At 46.0% G+C, this 15,160-nt stretch overlaps 1 protein-coding gene across 1 annotated transcript in view; it reads right to left on the reverse strand.

The window, feature by feature from the left end:
- Positions 1–7,904: 7,904 nt before the first annotated feature.
- Positions 7,905–15,160, reverse strand: part of LOC115077771 — a 90,795-nt gene continuing 83,539 nt past the window's right edge. The window contains exons 6-7 of the mRNA XM_029580056.1: positions 14,799–14,922; positions 7,905–8,821 (exon numbers count right to left, since the gene is read on the reverse strand). Coding sequence (XP_029435916.1) covers positions 7,905–8,821; positions 14,799–14,922 — 1,041 coding nt within the window. The remainder of the gene's footprint in view (positions 8,822–14,798; positions 14,923–15,160) is intronic.

The following is a 15,160-nucleotide window of genomic DNA, read 5'->3' on the forward strand; positions in this document are numbered from 1 at the left end:
TTGGTATCCTACCCCATCTTGGCACAGCTTCCTGCCATGTTGGAAGGAGAGGAAGCCCGGCAGCATCAGGGAATGGCAGTGGAGGCCTGCTCAAGGGATAAATGTTGCGCTTCACAGGTCCACTCAGCGTAATGTCAAATGCAATGCAATTCTGGTTGCCACATCTCAAGAAATATATAGTTTCCACTGGAGAAAATATAAAGAAGGGTGACCAAAATGATAAAGTGCATGGAATGGCTCCTCTGTGAGGAAAGGCTAAAGAGTTAGGGCTGTTCATCTTGGAGAAGAGATGGCTAAGGGGGATATGATAGAGGTTTACAAAATCATTAAAGGATTTAAATGCATTAATGAAAATAAGTTATTTAATCTTTCGGATAATACAAGGACTAAGAAACACTCCATGAAGTAATCAAGTAGCATATTTAAAACAAATCAGAGAAAATTATTTTTCACTCATTGAACAATTAAGCTCTGGAACTTGTTGTCAGAGAATTTCGTTCAGGCAGTTAGTGTAGCGAGGATTTTAAAATGTTTGCATAAGTTCCTGGAGAAGTCCATAAACTGCTATTAATCAATACGTAATAGCCACTGTTTGCTGCCAGCATTAGTAGCATGGGATCTATTTAATGTTTGGTTTTCCAGACTTTAACAGTCTGGAAAAAAAACCCAGATTAATGAGATTGCTTTAATAGAAAAGTTGACGTAAACTGAAATGCCATGATATAAGAACATAAGATATGCCATACTGGGTTAGACCAAGTGTCCATCAAGTCAAGTATCCTTCTCCAACAGGCAAGATACTAGACTTGATGGTGTCAGGGATAGGGCACTGTGTGCAGGAAGATCACAGCACTCCCGGTATCAGGGATAGGGCACTGTGTGCAGAAAGATCACAACACTCCTGGTATTAGGGATAGAGCACTGCGTGCAGGAAGATCACAAACTCCCAGTATCAGGGATATGACACTGAGTGCAGGAAGGTCACAACACTCCTGGTATCAGGGATAGGGCACTGTGTGCAGGAAGATCACAACACTCCCGGTATCAGGGATAGGGCACTGTGTGCAGGAAGATCACAACACTCCTGGTATTAGGGATTGGGCACTGCATGCAGGAAGATCACAACACCCCTGGTATCAGGGATAGGGCACTGTGTGCAGGAAGATCACAACACTCCCAGTATCAGGGATACGACACTGCATGCAGGAAGATCACAACACTCCCGGTATCAGGGATAGGGCACAAGTTCTAGTCACATTGACTGATCACATTACTTTTTTTGTCAAGCTACCAACCGTTTCCATTTCCCATCCTCCCAACCATCACCTCAGTGGGAACCTTGGTAACATCAATAAATAGGACGGCAGCCAGCCAATAGGAATACATATTCATTCCTAAACTGACCTTTGTTCAAACAAATGGTGTTGGAACCCACGAGAGAAGGAGCTATACTCGACTTAGTGCTCACTAATGCAGATAATGTCTCAGATGTCCAGGTGGGCGCCCACCTCAGCAGCAGTGATCATCAAACGGTATGGTTTAATATCACTAAAAGAATAGGGAAAAGAACCACAAAGACCCGAGTTTTACAGTTCAAAAACACAGACTTTGAGGAAATGGGGAAGTACCTGGAGGAAGAACTTAAAGGATGGGAGAACGAGAGAGATGTGGATCAGCAGTGGTCCAATCTAAAAGGAGCAATCACCAAGGCAACTGCTCTATATGTTAGAAATGTGAAGAAAAGCAAAAAAAAATTGAAACCTATTTGGTTCTCAAAGGAGGTGGCTGACAAAATTAAAGCTAAAAGAACAGCATTCAAGAAATATAAAGGATCCCAAAGGGAGGAGCACAAAGAAGAATATTTGTATCAACTGATGGAGACAAAGAAATTAATCAAGTTGGCAAAAAGTCAAGCAGAAGAGAGGATTGCCAAGGAGATAAAAAATGGTGACAAAACATTTTTCAGATACATCAGCGAAAAGAGAAAGGTCCAAAGTGGTATAGTGAAATTGAAAGGTGGTAATGATCAATGTGTGGAGAGAGACGAAGAATTGGCAGAAATATTAAATGAATACTTCAGCTCTGTGTTCACTAAAGAAGACCCTGGAGAAGGACCATCTCTACACAACAAAAAACTGGAGGGAAGTGGAATAGATGAAAATCCTTTTAGAGTAGAAAATGTGTGGGAAGAGCTAAAGAACCTGAAAGTGAACAAAGCCATGGGGCCTGATGGGATACATCCAAGGATATTGAAGGAGCTCAGAGATGTTCTGGTGGGTCCACTGTGTGACCTGTTCAATAGATCCCTAGAAACGGGAGTGGTGCCGAGTGATTGGAGAAGAGCGGTGGTGGTCCCGCTTCACAAGAGTGGGAACAGGGAGGAGGCTGGCAACTACAGACCGGTTAGCCTCACTTCGGTGGTGGGAAAAGTAATGGAGTCAATGCTGAAAGAGAATAGTGAACTATCTACAGTCCGGAGAATTGATGGACCAGAGGCAACATGGATTTACCAGGGGAAGATCCTGTCAGACAAATCTGATTGACTTTTTTGACTGGGTAACCAAGGAATTGGATCGAGGAAGAGCGCTCGATATCATATACTTGGATTTCAGCAAAGCTTTTGATACGGTTCCGCACAGGAGACTGGTGAATAAAACGAGAAGCTTAGGAGTGAGTGCCGAGGTGGTGACCTGGATTGCAAATTGGTTGACAGACAGATGACAATGTGTGATGGTAAATGGAACCTTCTCTGAAGAGAGAACGGTTTTAAGTGGTGTACCGCAAGGATCGGTGTTGGGACCGGTCCTGTTCAATATCTTTGTGAGCGACATTGCGGACGGAATAGAAGGTAAGGTTTGTCTTTTTGCGGATGACACTAAGATCTGCAACAGAGTGGACACGCCGGAAGGAGTGGAGAGAATGAGACGGGATCTAAGGAAACTGGATGAGTGGTCAAAGATATGGCAGCTGAGATTCAATGCCAAGAAGTGCAAAGTCATGCATATGGGGAGTGGAAATCTGAATGAACTGTATTCGATGGGGGGGGGGGGGGGGGGAAGGCTGATGTGCACGGAGCAGGAGAGGGACCTTGGGGTGATAGTGTCTAATGATATGAAGTCTGCGAAACAATGCGACAAGGCGATAGCAAAAGCCAGAAGAATGCTGGGCTGCATAGAGAGAGGAATATCGAGTAAGAAAAGGGAAGTGATTATTCCCTTGTACAGGTCCTTGGTGAGGCCTCACCTGGAGTACTGTGTTCAGTTCTGGAGACTGTATCTACAAAAAGACAAAGACAAGATGGAAGCGGTACAGAGAAGGGCGACCAGGAAGGTGGAGGATCTTCATCGGATGACGTACGAGGAGAGATTGAAGAATCTAAATATGTACACCCTGGAGGAAAGGAGGAGCAGAGGTGATATGATACAGACTTTCAGATACTTGAAAGGTTTTAATGATCCAAAGACAACAACAAACCTTTTCCGTAGGAAAAAAATCAGCAGAACCAGGGGTCACGATTTGAAGCTCCAGGGAGGAAGATTCAGAACCAACGTCAGGAAGTATTTCTTCATGGAGAGGGTGGTGGATGCCTGGAATGCCCTTCCAGAGGAAATGGTGAAGACCAGAACTGTTAAGGACTTCAAAGGGGCGTGGGATAAACACTGTGGATCCATAAATTCAAGAGGCCACCAATGAAGAGTGGGGGACTCGCCAGAATGATGGCTACTGCCTGGAGACAATACCCTTATTCAATAAACATACACATGGTTACTGTGACTCCAACATCACTCTAAGCTTCAACAGCAAGAGGAAATATGGAAAAAAGAATTTGCACTCACAAAGAGGGGAGTAGCTGGCTTGTTACAGCGGTTACTACCCCAAACCAAATAAGCCTGATACTTCACTTTCAATGCATATCCAGTAGGGATGTGCAGAGCAAAATTTTATGTTCATATTTCTTATGTCCGAAACGGGGTCCCACTTGCGGCCAATATGGACATAAAAAAAATCCAATGAGTTGGGTATATGTACATATGTGCAAAAAAAAAATTTAAACCCCCTCACCCTCCTTAATCCCCCCCCCAGACTTACCACAACTCCCTGGTGATCGAGCGAGGAGTGAGGACGCCATTTCTGCAATCCTTGGCGAGAAGCATGTGACGTCGGCGGCACGTCGAGTGACGTCGGCGTCACGTGATTCCCGGCGAGTTCGCGCCGGACGGCTCGTTCGGCTCAAAAAGAACTTTTGGCCAGATTGGGGGGGTCAGGAGGCCCCCCCAAGATGGCCAAAAGTTCTTTTTGGGCCGAACGAGCCGTCCGGCGCGAACTCGCCGGGAATCACGTGGCGCCGACGTCACTGTCGAGTGACGCCGACGTCACGTGATTCCCGGTGAGTTCGCGTCGGACGGCTCGTTCGGCCCAAAAAGAACTTTTGGCCAGCTTGGGGGGGTCAGGAGGCCCCCCCAAGCTGGCCAAAAGTTCTTTTTGGGCCGAACGAGCCGTCCGGCGCAAACTCGCCGGGAATCACGTGACGCCGGCGTCACTCGACGTGCCGCCGACGTCACATGCTTCTCGCCAAGGATTGCAGAAATGGCGTCCTCACTCCTCGCTCCATCACCAGGGAGTTGTGGTAAGTCGGGGGGGGGGATTAAGGAGGGTGAGGGGGTTTATATTTTTATTTTGGCTCAACAATCGCGATTTCCCACATATCGAACATATCTATGTTCGATATGTGGGAAATCCGATCGTTTATGTCGAATCAATTTTTTAAGTAAAAAAAAAATATGAGTTGCGTTTTACTAATGCGGTCAATCCGAATGCACACCCCTAATATCCAGCATAGTTATCTGCTTCAACGGCAGGGCAGAAGAAAAACTGATACTTCACACATCCAGCAGAGCTCTCTGCTTCAACGGCAGGGGAGAAGAAAAAAGGGTTCACACTCACAAAGCGGGGAGTAGCTGGCTTGTTACGGCGGTTACTACCCCAAACCAAATGTGCCTGATGCATATCCAGCATGGCTCTCTGCTTCAACGGCATGGGAGAAAGACTGATACATCCTGCATTTCCAGCATAGCTCTCTGCTTCAACAGCAGGGGAAAAGAAAATCTGATACTCCACGCATATCCAGCATAGCTCCCTGCTTCAACGGCAGGGGAGAAGAAAAACAACCAATAAGGGCTGTATAACTTAGTCTGGGTAAAACAAATAAGCATGGGTGTAGCTTGCTTATTGCGGCGGTTACTACCCCTACTACCCCTAACTAATCAAGCTAGATATTTCCCTTGGATGCAGCTCCATCACTGCTCTCTACATTAATGGTGGGGGTGGAAGGGAAATAGAACCAAGAGCTAAGAGAAACAGATAAGCATGAGAGAAAAAATGTGTGAGGCATGCTGGGCAGACTGGATGGGCCGTTTGGTCTTCTTCTGCCATCATTTCTATGTTTCTATGTAACTGACCTGAAAAGTGTCAATTTGTATCATTTTCTGTTAGTGTGCACTAACAATGTTTAGTGTGCACTAACTCCCGGTTAGTGCACACTAACCCGATTAACGATTTTTTTAACGATAAATTGTTAGAATTCCTATTGTATCGTGTTCTTTAACGATTAAAGACAATTTTAAAATTATGGGATGATAATTTTAATCATTGAAAAACAATTCACATTCCTAGCAGCTATCGCCTATCTGAGTTTTAAGGGGCAAGAATGATCCACAGAAAGATCCATACAAAAATTCCAGTCTCTTCCCATGAGAAAAGGGTGTGGCAAGAACTGCCTAGAGTGACAGTCAGCATCTTACAATTCACTTGCTGAACATTATTGGGAATGTATACATTAACTAGTAGAGATGTGAATCGTGTCCTCGATCGTCTTAATGATCGATTTCGGCTGGGAGGGGGAGGGAATCGTATTGTTGCCGTTTGGGGGGGGTAAAATATCGTGAAAAATCGTGAATAATCGTGAAAAAATCGAAAAATCGTAAAATCGCAAAACCGGCACATTAAAACCCCCTAAAACCCACCCCGACCCTTTAAATTAAATCCCCCACCCTCCCGAACCCCCCCTCCCCAAATGACTTAAATAACCTGCGGGTCCAGCGGCGCTCCGGAATGGCAGCGGTCCGGAACGGGCTCCTGCTACTGAATCTTGTTGTTTTCAGCCGGCGCCATTTTCCAAAATGGCGCCGAAAAATGGCGGCGGCCATAGACGAACACGATTGGACGGCAGGAGGTCCTTCCGGACCCCCGCTGGACTTTTGGCAAGTCTTGTGGGGGTCAGGAGGCCCCCCCCCAAGCTGGCCAAAAGTTCCTGGAGGTCCAGCGGGGGTCAGGGAGCGATTTCCCGCCACGAATCGTTTTCGTACGGAAAATGGCGCCGGCAGGAGATCGACTGCAGGAGGTCGTTCAGCGAGGGTTCCGGCGCCTCGCTGAACGACCTCCTGCAGTCGATCTCCTGCCGGCGCCATTTTCCGTACGAAAACGATTCGTGGCGGGAAATCGCTCCCTGACCCCCGCTGGACCTCCAGGAACTTTTGGCCAGCTTGGGGGGGGCCTCCTGACCCCCACAAGACTTGCCAAAAGTCCAGCGGGGGTCCGGAAGGACCTCCTGCCGTCCAATCGTGTTCGTCTATGGCCGCCGCCATTTTTCGGCGCCATTTTGGAAAATGGCGCCGGCTGAAGACAACAAGATTCAGTAGCAGGAGCCCGTTCCGGACCGCTGCCGTTCCGGACCGCTGCTGGACCCGCAGGTTATTTAAGTCATTTGGGGGGGGGGGTTCGGGAGGGTGGGGGATTTAATTTAAAGGGTCGGGGGTGGGTTTTAGGGGGTTTTAGTGTGCCGGCTCACGATTCTAACGATTTATAACGATAAATCGTTAGAATCTCTATTGTATTGTGTTCCATAACGGTTTAAGACGATATTAAAATTATCGGACGATAATTTTAATCGTCCTAAAACGATTCACATCCCTATTAACTAGTACAAAATTCAAGTCATGAATAGCACATTCTAACACAACAAATCTTCCTACTGGGTCTGCTAAAGATTTGGTCATGAGAGGTCTAGAACGGAAAATGTGAATTGGTTATTACCTCTTTCGGATAATAGAAGGACTATGGGGCATTCCATGAAACTAGCAAGTAGCTCATTTAAAATTAATCATAGAAAATTATTTTTCACTCAGTGCACAATTAAGCTCTAGAATTTGTTGCCAGAGGATGTGGTTAGTGCAGTTAGTGTAGCTGGGTTTGTATAAGTTCTTGGAGGAAAAGACCATTAACTGCTATTAATTAAGATGACTTAGAGAATAGCCACTGCTATTGCTGGCATCAGTAGTATAGAAGAAAAATGTTTGGCTACTTGCCAGGAACTTGTAGCCTGGACTGACCACTGTTGGAAATAGGATGCTGGCTTGATGGACCCTTGGTCTGATAATGTATGGCAATTTCTTATGTTCTTATGGTCTTATGTTGGTCAGATGGAGGGGAAAGGACTCATGAACTAGGACACATACTTCTCTACTCAGAGTTACAGAAGGAGGAATACACCTGCCTCACACATTTGCAGAGGAGTTTCACATGCTTTGTTTACAGTGATTTTCCAGTAATATTGTAACCATTTCTCATTTTGTTTTCTAAAAATTCACTAGTATTTTCCATTTAAATGAGGTTCTGAATCCCCTTACATTTAAGGAAGGATCGTTAGCTGCTCCAGTATCCATTTTTATTCACAAACACCATGTGGACCTCCATCATGTAGTTATGTGCCATCTTGTTTACACCATTTAAACCCAAACCACCCCAAAATAACAGTCAACACTGTGTGAAACTTCTTCAGCCTAAAGAAAGTGCAGGGGACTATCCATAGCCAACTCACCACCTTCCCCTGCCCTGCACCTCCCACATCATTTAGGTTTCTTAGAATATTGTTTTCCAATTAAATGCTCCCTTGTATTTAGATCAGGCCTGAGCAGAATAATATAGCACTTGGGGATGAAGATACAGCCCAGCAGTCCAGCACTGGAAGCCAGAATGGCAAAGATCTCCACAGCCACCATGTATTTGCCCTTGGTACTCAGGTACGCTGGGATGAAGGAGACCCAAACACTGCAGAACACCAGCATGCTGAAGGTGATGAACTGGGCCTCATTGAAACTGTCAGGCAACGTCCTTACTAAGAAAGCCACAATGAAGCTTAACAGAGCCAAGAAGCCAATGTACCCAATCACACTATAAAATGCAATGGTGGACCCCTCGTTACACTGTAGGATCATCTTCCCAGGTTCAGACTGTATGTCATAGTCTGGGAATGGGGGAGAGATGAGCAGCCATGCAATGCATATCACAACTTCAACCAAGCAGCATAGAAGGATTAGAGAGATGGAGATTCTCGTCCCTGCCCACTTCCTTAGCTTGCTGCTGGGCTTGGTGGCATTGAAGGCAATGACAACAGTGATAGTTTTTGCTAAAACAGAAGAAACTGCAATTGTAAAAATGATCCCAAAAGCAACTTGCCGGAGCAGACAGGTCACTCTTCCAGGACATCCAATGAATACCAAGGAACAGAGGAAGGATAGCATGAGGGAGATCAGGAGGCTGTAGCTGAGATCCCGGTTATTGGCTTTCACTACGGGTGAGTCCTTGTATATAATAAAGATTGCCAGTATTACATCAGTGATGATGGAGAAGAGAATAGCAATGGAAGCCAAAACTGCACCTAAGGGCTCCTCATAGGCCAGGAACACCACAACTCTTGGGATGCACCCATCCTTCCGCTCATTGGGCCATTGATCATCAGGGCACTTCATGCAGTTCTCTGCATCTATAGAAAACAATATTTTTTATTTTTATACATGTTGTTCCAGAAATTCAGAGTTTTTAAGAAAAGGGAAACATGAGCAAGGATTTTCAACATTATGTCCAAATGGAAATTCAAGAAATATTGAAACATGAAGAATATAGTTTATAGATCTACTATCAAATTCTTTCCATCAATCTCTCTGTTTGTGCTTTCATTGCGAAACATATCCTAGTTTTTGGTAGAATTATGCTTTAACTAATTTCCCATATATTATCCTTTGCAAATTGACATTTTCCTAATTCAGAAACATTACATTACACTTAAGCAAAATTATATGATAATAAAGACTAGACACCGAGAGGGAGGCAATAATTAGCTGGGGGAGGGGCAGCGAAACTTAGGAAAGATGGGAAGAGCAAGTAGGGAAGGGAAGGGAGGGGCGAATAAAGGAGTAACCATTGGGGAACATATTTTAAGAATGCAATCGGATTGATTAACAGCTGGAGTCATGAGGAAAAGCGTGAGCGGAGGCAGTAGGCTAGGGGCGAGTGGGGGGTTATCAGAAAGAAAGGAAGACGGGGCACCATGGCAGTCAGATTCGCGCATTCCACACCATATAGAGGCAGCCCTTCCCTCCCGGAAGTGAGGATGCTTACTGGTAAAAGTCGTGAGACCAGCTCTGGCGAAAGTGGACTCGAAGCGGGTGATGAGTTTGGTCTCGACATTAAATTAGTTACGGAAGCGCAGGTGGACCTCCCCCTAGATTTATCCATTCACGCATCAGGGTCGGATTTGGAGGTGCTGCCAGAATTGGGTGAGGGCCTTGCTGCGAGTAGCGAAGTGGGAACTATAGGAGGCGCAACCGGGGTTGGTGACCAGATGCCAGCGGCACCGCCCATGTGCTTACGGAGTGCGGGAAGTAGAGGAAAAGAAGATCGCAGCAGTGCGGCACGTCCGAGAGCGGAGTTGGGTGGAGCGAAGCCTAGAGAGTGGTGAGGACAAAGTGTAAGCTGCAGCATATGGGAGAAGAGAAGTGAGGAGGTCGTGCAGCCAGGGCCTACGGATACAAGCAGAGGACAAGGCAGAAGCAGACAGAGTGGATCGGAGGCTTAGCGACGGCGGATTTCAGACATAAGGGGAGTCTCAGCACGTGTGCAGTGAGTGTGGCAGAATGGAGAAAGAAAGGGAGATTGAGACGGGGAGGTTGCACTTTGGGAGGGAGGTCCTGGTGTCTCCCACCTGTATTCTAGTGAAGGTCATGGTTTTAGGGGGTGGACGGCCTGGCTGGTAGGGGAAGAGGGAAATTTGAAAGTTGCAGGGCAGAGAATGGGGCATTCCAGTGGTAGGGATAGTGGGGAGTTCATGGGTATACTAGAGGGAGAAAGGCGGTGGAGTGCAGGGGGATTGGAAGCGGCACGACATCAGGTGCTGGGAACAGGTACTGTGGTCAGTCTCTTTGTTCCCACTGGTGACCTGGACCAAGAGCGTGCTGGCCCTACGCAGCCTACAAAGCGTCAAGGATGGCAGAGAGAGTCCTGCAGAGCAGAGAGATTGACGGTGGGTCTGCAGGACAGAGGAGGATGGAATGAGATCACCCTCAGGAAACAGATGGTGGGAGCAGGTAAAGAGAGGGAAGGTGATAGAAGGTAAGGATATAGGAGTAAGGTGAAGAGAAGGAAGGACTCTACTTCCAGCTCTACAGATAGCAGTTCCTCGACAGAGTTTATCACAGACTCCAGTGTGCGAGAAAGAAGGGCACGCACTAGCGACTTAGGGCCTGAGAAAGATATGGGGCACCTAACGCTGCCATCGTTAACTGAATTGTGGGAAGGGCTGCCGGGGAAATTGAAAAGCAGAATATGAAGACAAAGATATGTTAATACCTTTCAATTATTGGCAGGTAGGAGGGGATGTTCAAGCCACAGAAAAAAGGGTAGTAAGGGTAAGAGAGAGAAGGACCCGGGATCCAGAATCCCCAAGAATATTCTCAATTGGATGATTGGCTTCCTCCACCTGGCAAGGTGAGACATTACAGCCGGATCAATATGCTGCCTTGCTAGCATATTGTAACAGCATCTTAGAGGCGTTCAAGGATTACAAAGGTTGGGCATGGCTCAACTATGATGATAAGTTTTGGGAAAAAATGGCAGGTAATAAATTTATGTCCTGCGGTACACAGGACATTAACCTGTGGTTGATGCAAATGACGAACAAGAGTTCCCAGTTGGGGAAGATGGGATTAGGGACAGCAGCAGGCACCTCGGGTGAGATAGCTGGAATGAGCGGCCCCACATGGGCAGACAAGTTTAGGGGGCAAGAATCAAAAGGTGGTTTCACAGGGCAGTGATGTCTGCTGGAGATTTAAGAGGGCCACGTCTTTTTCCAGACTGTAAATTCCGACACGCTTGCGCGACATGCAATGGAGCTCAACCCACTTCAAAATGTCCACAGGTCCAGGCTAAAGGCTTAGCTAAGGGTGTTAAGCCATAGCCAGCAGGAAGGGTGATTAGGTGACAGGAGGTAGCAGTGTTAACAGAGAGGAAGGGTAGTTTCGGGGTTGGGCAAATCACGAGGGATGGAGGGGAATGGCAGGGGAGTGGGGGTGTGTGTGGAGGGTGAGAGACGGGGGCGGGTAATAAAAAATACATTTTATCCTAATACTAGTCAGTTATGGAAGTGGGATGGAAGGGGTGCACAATTGGATATGCTGATAGGCGGGATAACTGTTGAGGGAGGGGTCAGGTATTCCTTGCCCTGGGCTGGTAGGGTCGGGTGTCAGGTTACCAGCGGATTGTGATAGTTTTCTTTCGCGTAAGGTTTCCAGGGCGACGGGTGCACACTGGATGGAGGACGTACGCTGGCGCTGCAGTGTGAAGAAGAATTGGACTTAATTCAGGGTTCAGTAGCCCCTAAGACATGGACTTCACATTTAAAAGGAAGTGCAGTCTTAGCTAATTAATTTCATTATTGGGGGTGGGTGCAGGGTGAGGTGCCTGAAGGTTTGCTAATTGGTTTTGTGCTATGGGCGAAGTAAGCCGGTTATTCTGTGGCTACGGTGAAAGCGCAAATGGCAGGTTTTTCCTTTTTTCAAAAGCTAAATGGGTGGGGAAACCCCATGCATAGCTTCCTGCTGAGGAAGGTCCTTGGGGGTTGGCAAAAGAATGTAGGTAGAACTAAGGAAATTAGGTTACCCATAAGATACCAGGACATGATTCGTTTCTCCGTATTATTAAACCAGGTGTGTTGGTCTGGGTTTGTAGGGATGTGAATCATTTTTCAAACAAATTGCGATATCATACAAGATTTCTAAATTTATTAATATATCCGGTAAAAACAGAAATGATCACTTTTCCCCCCGAATTTTCGTAAAAATCGTTTTTCAGGTTAGCGCTCGCTAACAAAAAAACATTTATTTGTGTTATTTTTTGTTACTTTTTGCTATTTTTGTTAGCATGCGCTAACCTGAAAAACAATTTTTCACTAAAAAACAAAACGGGGATCCGCGGAAAAACGATATTTTCCCGCGACCAGACGAACCCGAAAGCGGGAATGATTGGGCACCCGATTCACATTCTATGGATTTGAGATGTTATTGTTTCAACTAGCCTTTTCGTGGGGCTTTTTCATGTCCATGAGAATTAGCGAACTTGTGGCTCAGTCATGCAAGAGTAGCACAGCCAAAGGTATCATGTTGGATTGTGTTCGGATCCAGGAGCACGCAGTTACGTTGTTTATTCCTAAATCCAAAATGGATCAATTAGGTAAAGGCACGTTCATTAGGCTCCTACCAGCAAAGTGCCCAGCGGTATGTCCAGTCCGGTCTGCACTCCTATATTCTCAGATATGGCCGCCACTTGAAAGATCTTTTCTTTTGCATGCAGATAGTTTGGCTTTAACGAGGTACCAATTTGCGCAAGTGTTACGATGGGTAGTCATTTAAGATGGTAAGGACGGCAAAAGGTACAGCTGCCATTCCTTCCGGATTGGGGCGGTGACGTCAGCTGTGGAGGCGGGATTATCCACGGCCAGTATTCAGAACATTGGGAGATGGAAATCAAAGGCATTCAGGGAGTATATTCAGTTGGGAGATGCCATTTAAAGGGCAGATGGGGAAAGGGGGCAGGGGAAGGGCTAATGGGTACAGTATACTAATTGATGTATTTTTGTTTCAGAATTGGTGAGGAGGCGCGGGACCGGATGTGCCTGGATCTTGGGCCATTCATTCATCCACAGAGCCCAGAGGAGAGTGTTGAAGCGCCCCTATGGGGAAGACTTGGAGTTGGAGCGCGTAGGATGGCAGTTGGCATGGTTTAGCTGATGGGGAATGCTCTGGGATGACCTGCTGCCTTTTCTACAGGAATGAATGGACATGTGGGGGATTCCTAACATTCTGTTAATACACTTGGGGGTAATGATGTTGGTTCTCAAACATGTCGCTCCCTGCTCACTAACATAAAAATGTACATAGCACAGATCATGATAAGGTGGCCTCAGATACGGGTAGGGTGGTCAGACATAATTGTCCGGCTATGGAACAGGGAGGAGGTAATTTGGCAGGCAGGGATTAAAAAGATTAACAGGCAGATGGGTAAATGGATGGGTTAGGAAGGGGGTTTTTGGGTGCAGCACCCATGGTCCTGGGAAGTTGAGGAGGCTTGTTTAGTGGGGATGGGTTTCATCTTTCTGAAGTAGGGATGGACTTATGCAATAACTCCCTACAAGAAGGCCTAGAGCAGGAGATTTGTAGATGGTAAATAGGATCGAGTAGGCGAACAAGCTGGTAGACAGCTTGTTTGTGGCGGAAAACCCGAGCCCAGGTTATGTTTTTAATGCTGCCGGGGGGGGGGGGGGGGGGGGGTTTGGTGTGAGCTGGTTCGGGAGAGGAGGAGGAGTACCATTTGTAGTTGGTGGAGCTGCTACACGGGAGGACTGGAGAACCGTGGGGCTAAGGTTCATGGTAGAGCTTGATCTCGCTGGTACGAGGCGGAGCATGTGAAAGGGGGGGAGGGTAACTCCACCATTGGAGATTAAGGTGGTGGAGGGGAAGGAAGGGTGGGGGATGTGGTGTTGGGGGTAAAGGTTGTTGTTATTGTTATAAGTTTATGTAAGGGCTCGGGTTAGTTGTGCTATTAAACTGCAGCCTATTTTAATGCCAAAGGTTGTTTGAGTTGTTATTGGGGGGTGGAAGATATACAATCGAGCATAGGTCTTTTCTCCCCATGGTAACAATCACCCTATTTTAACTAGAAATCCATGGATGTCTCTAGTATATGTTGCTTGCTATTGAGTTTGTATGTATATTTGTAGTAGGTGCACATCTGTATTGGTTTGCATTGGGCAGAGTTATTCTATATTTAGGAATGATATGTCAGACCCTATTTTAACTGGAAATCCATGGATGTATCTATCACCAGGCGCCGGCGAGCGGGGAGGCCACTCTCCATCCTTGGGCCCCCGCAGGAAGTTAACAGCAACATGAAAAAAATAAAAAGGAAACTAACATCAGGAAGTGAGGGGAAATGGTGAGATGTGTGACTGAGATGTGTGACCATGCCCCCCCCCCCCCCCGACATCACTGAGAACTCCGTTGGCAGTTGAAAAGCGCCTCACTTCCAGGCGCCACGCGCCGTGTGTCGCGCGCCGAAGGGGCACGACAAAGGGGTTCTCCCCTTTGTGCACCCCTTTGTGCAACCCTTTGTGCTTCATTTAAAATTCTTTCATTTATTTTTTCTGTTAATTAACTTTTTTTTTTCCAAGTTCTTACCTTATGGCTTGTTAACAATTTTTTATAAATGTTCATTGTATTTGACTATGGAAATATATTTCCTGCTTTTTCTGTTTTAATGTAAACCGGTATGATTTGCATTTGATGTAAGAATGTCGGTATATAAAAGTTAAAAATAAATAAATGTATGTATATTTGTAGTGCAAATCTGTATTTGTTTAGATTGGGTGGGGTTATTCCATATATATGATATGATAGTCCGTATTTTGTTACCTGTTGTGTTGGAAAATTCTCCTTCAGAGCAAGGGATGCAATCAAAGCAGCAGACCGGCTTCAGTCTCTGAAGAACTTTTCTGTATCCAGGAACACAACTCTCAGAGCACACAGAGTGTGGAGTCTGAGGACAGAAAAGGGAAAGAAATATATTCATATTCCATCTTTAGCATTTGGCTCTTTTTTTGAGTGACTAAGGGCCAGATCTAATGAGGATTCTTTTCCCAGTTTAAGTCTATGGTTAAATATCTTAGTAAATGAAGCCCTGTATTCTTATTCTTACTTTGAACTGATTTTCAAAGCCATTTATGAAAAAAAAGAAAAACTGTTTTGTGTGTATAAATGGATGTTTTAAAAATTAT

The sequence above is a fragment of the Rhinatrema bivittatum genome, chromosome 16 (assembly GCF_901001135.1).
Source record: "Rhinatrema bivittatum chromosome 16, aRhiBiv1.1, whole genome shotgun sequence".
Classification (NCBI taxonomy): domain Eukaryota; kingdom Metazoa; phylum Chordata; class Amphibia; order Gymnophiona; family Rhinatrematidae; genus Rhinatrema; species Rhinatrema bivittatum.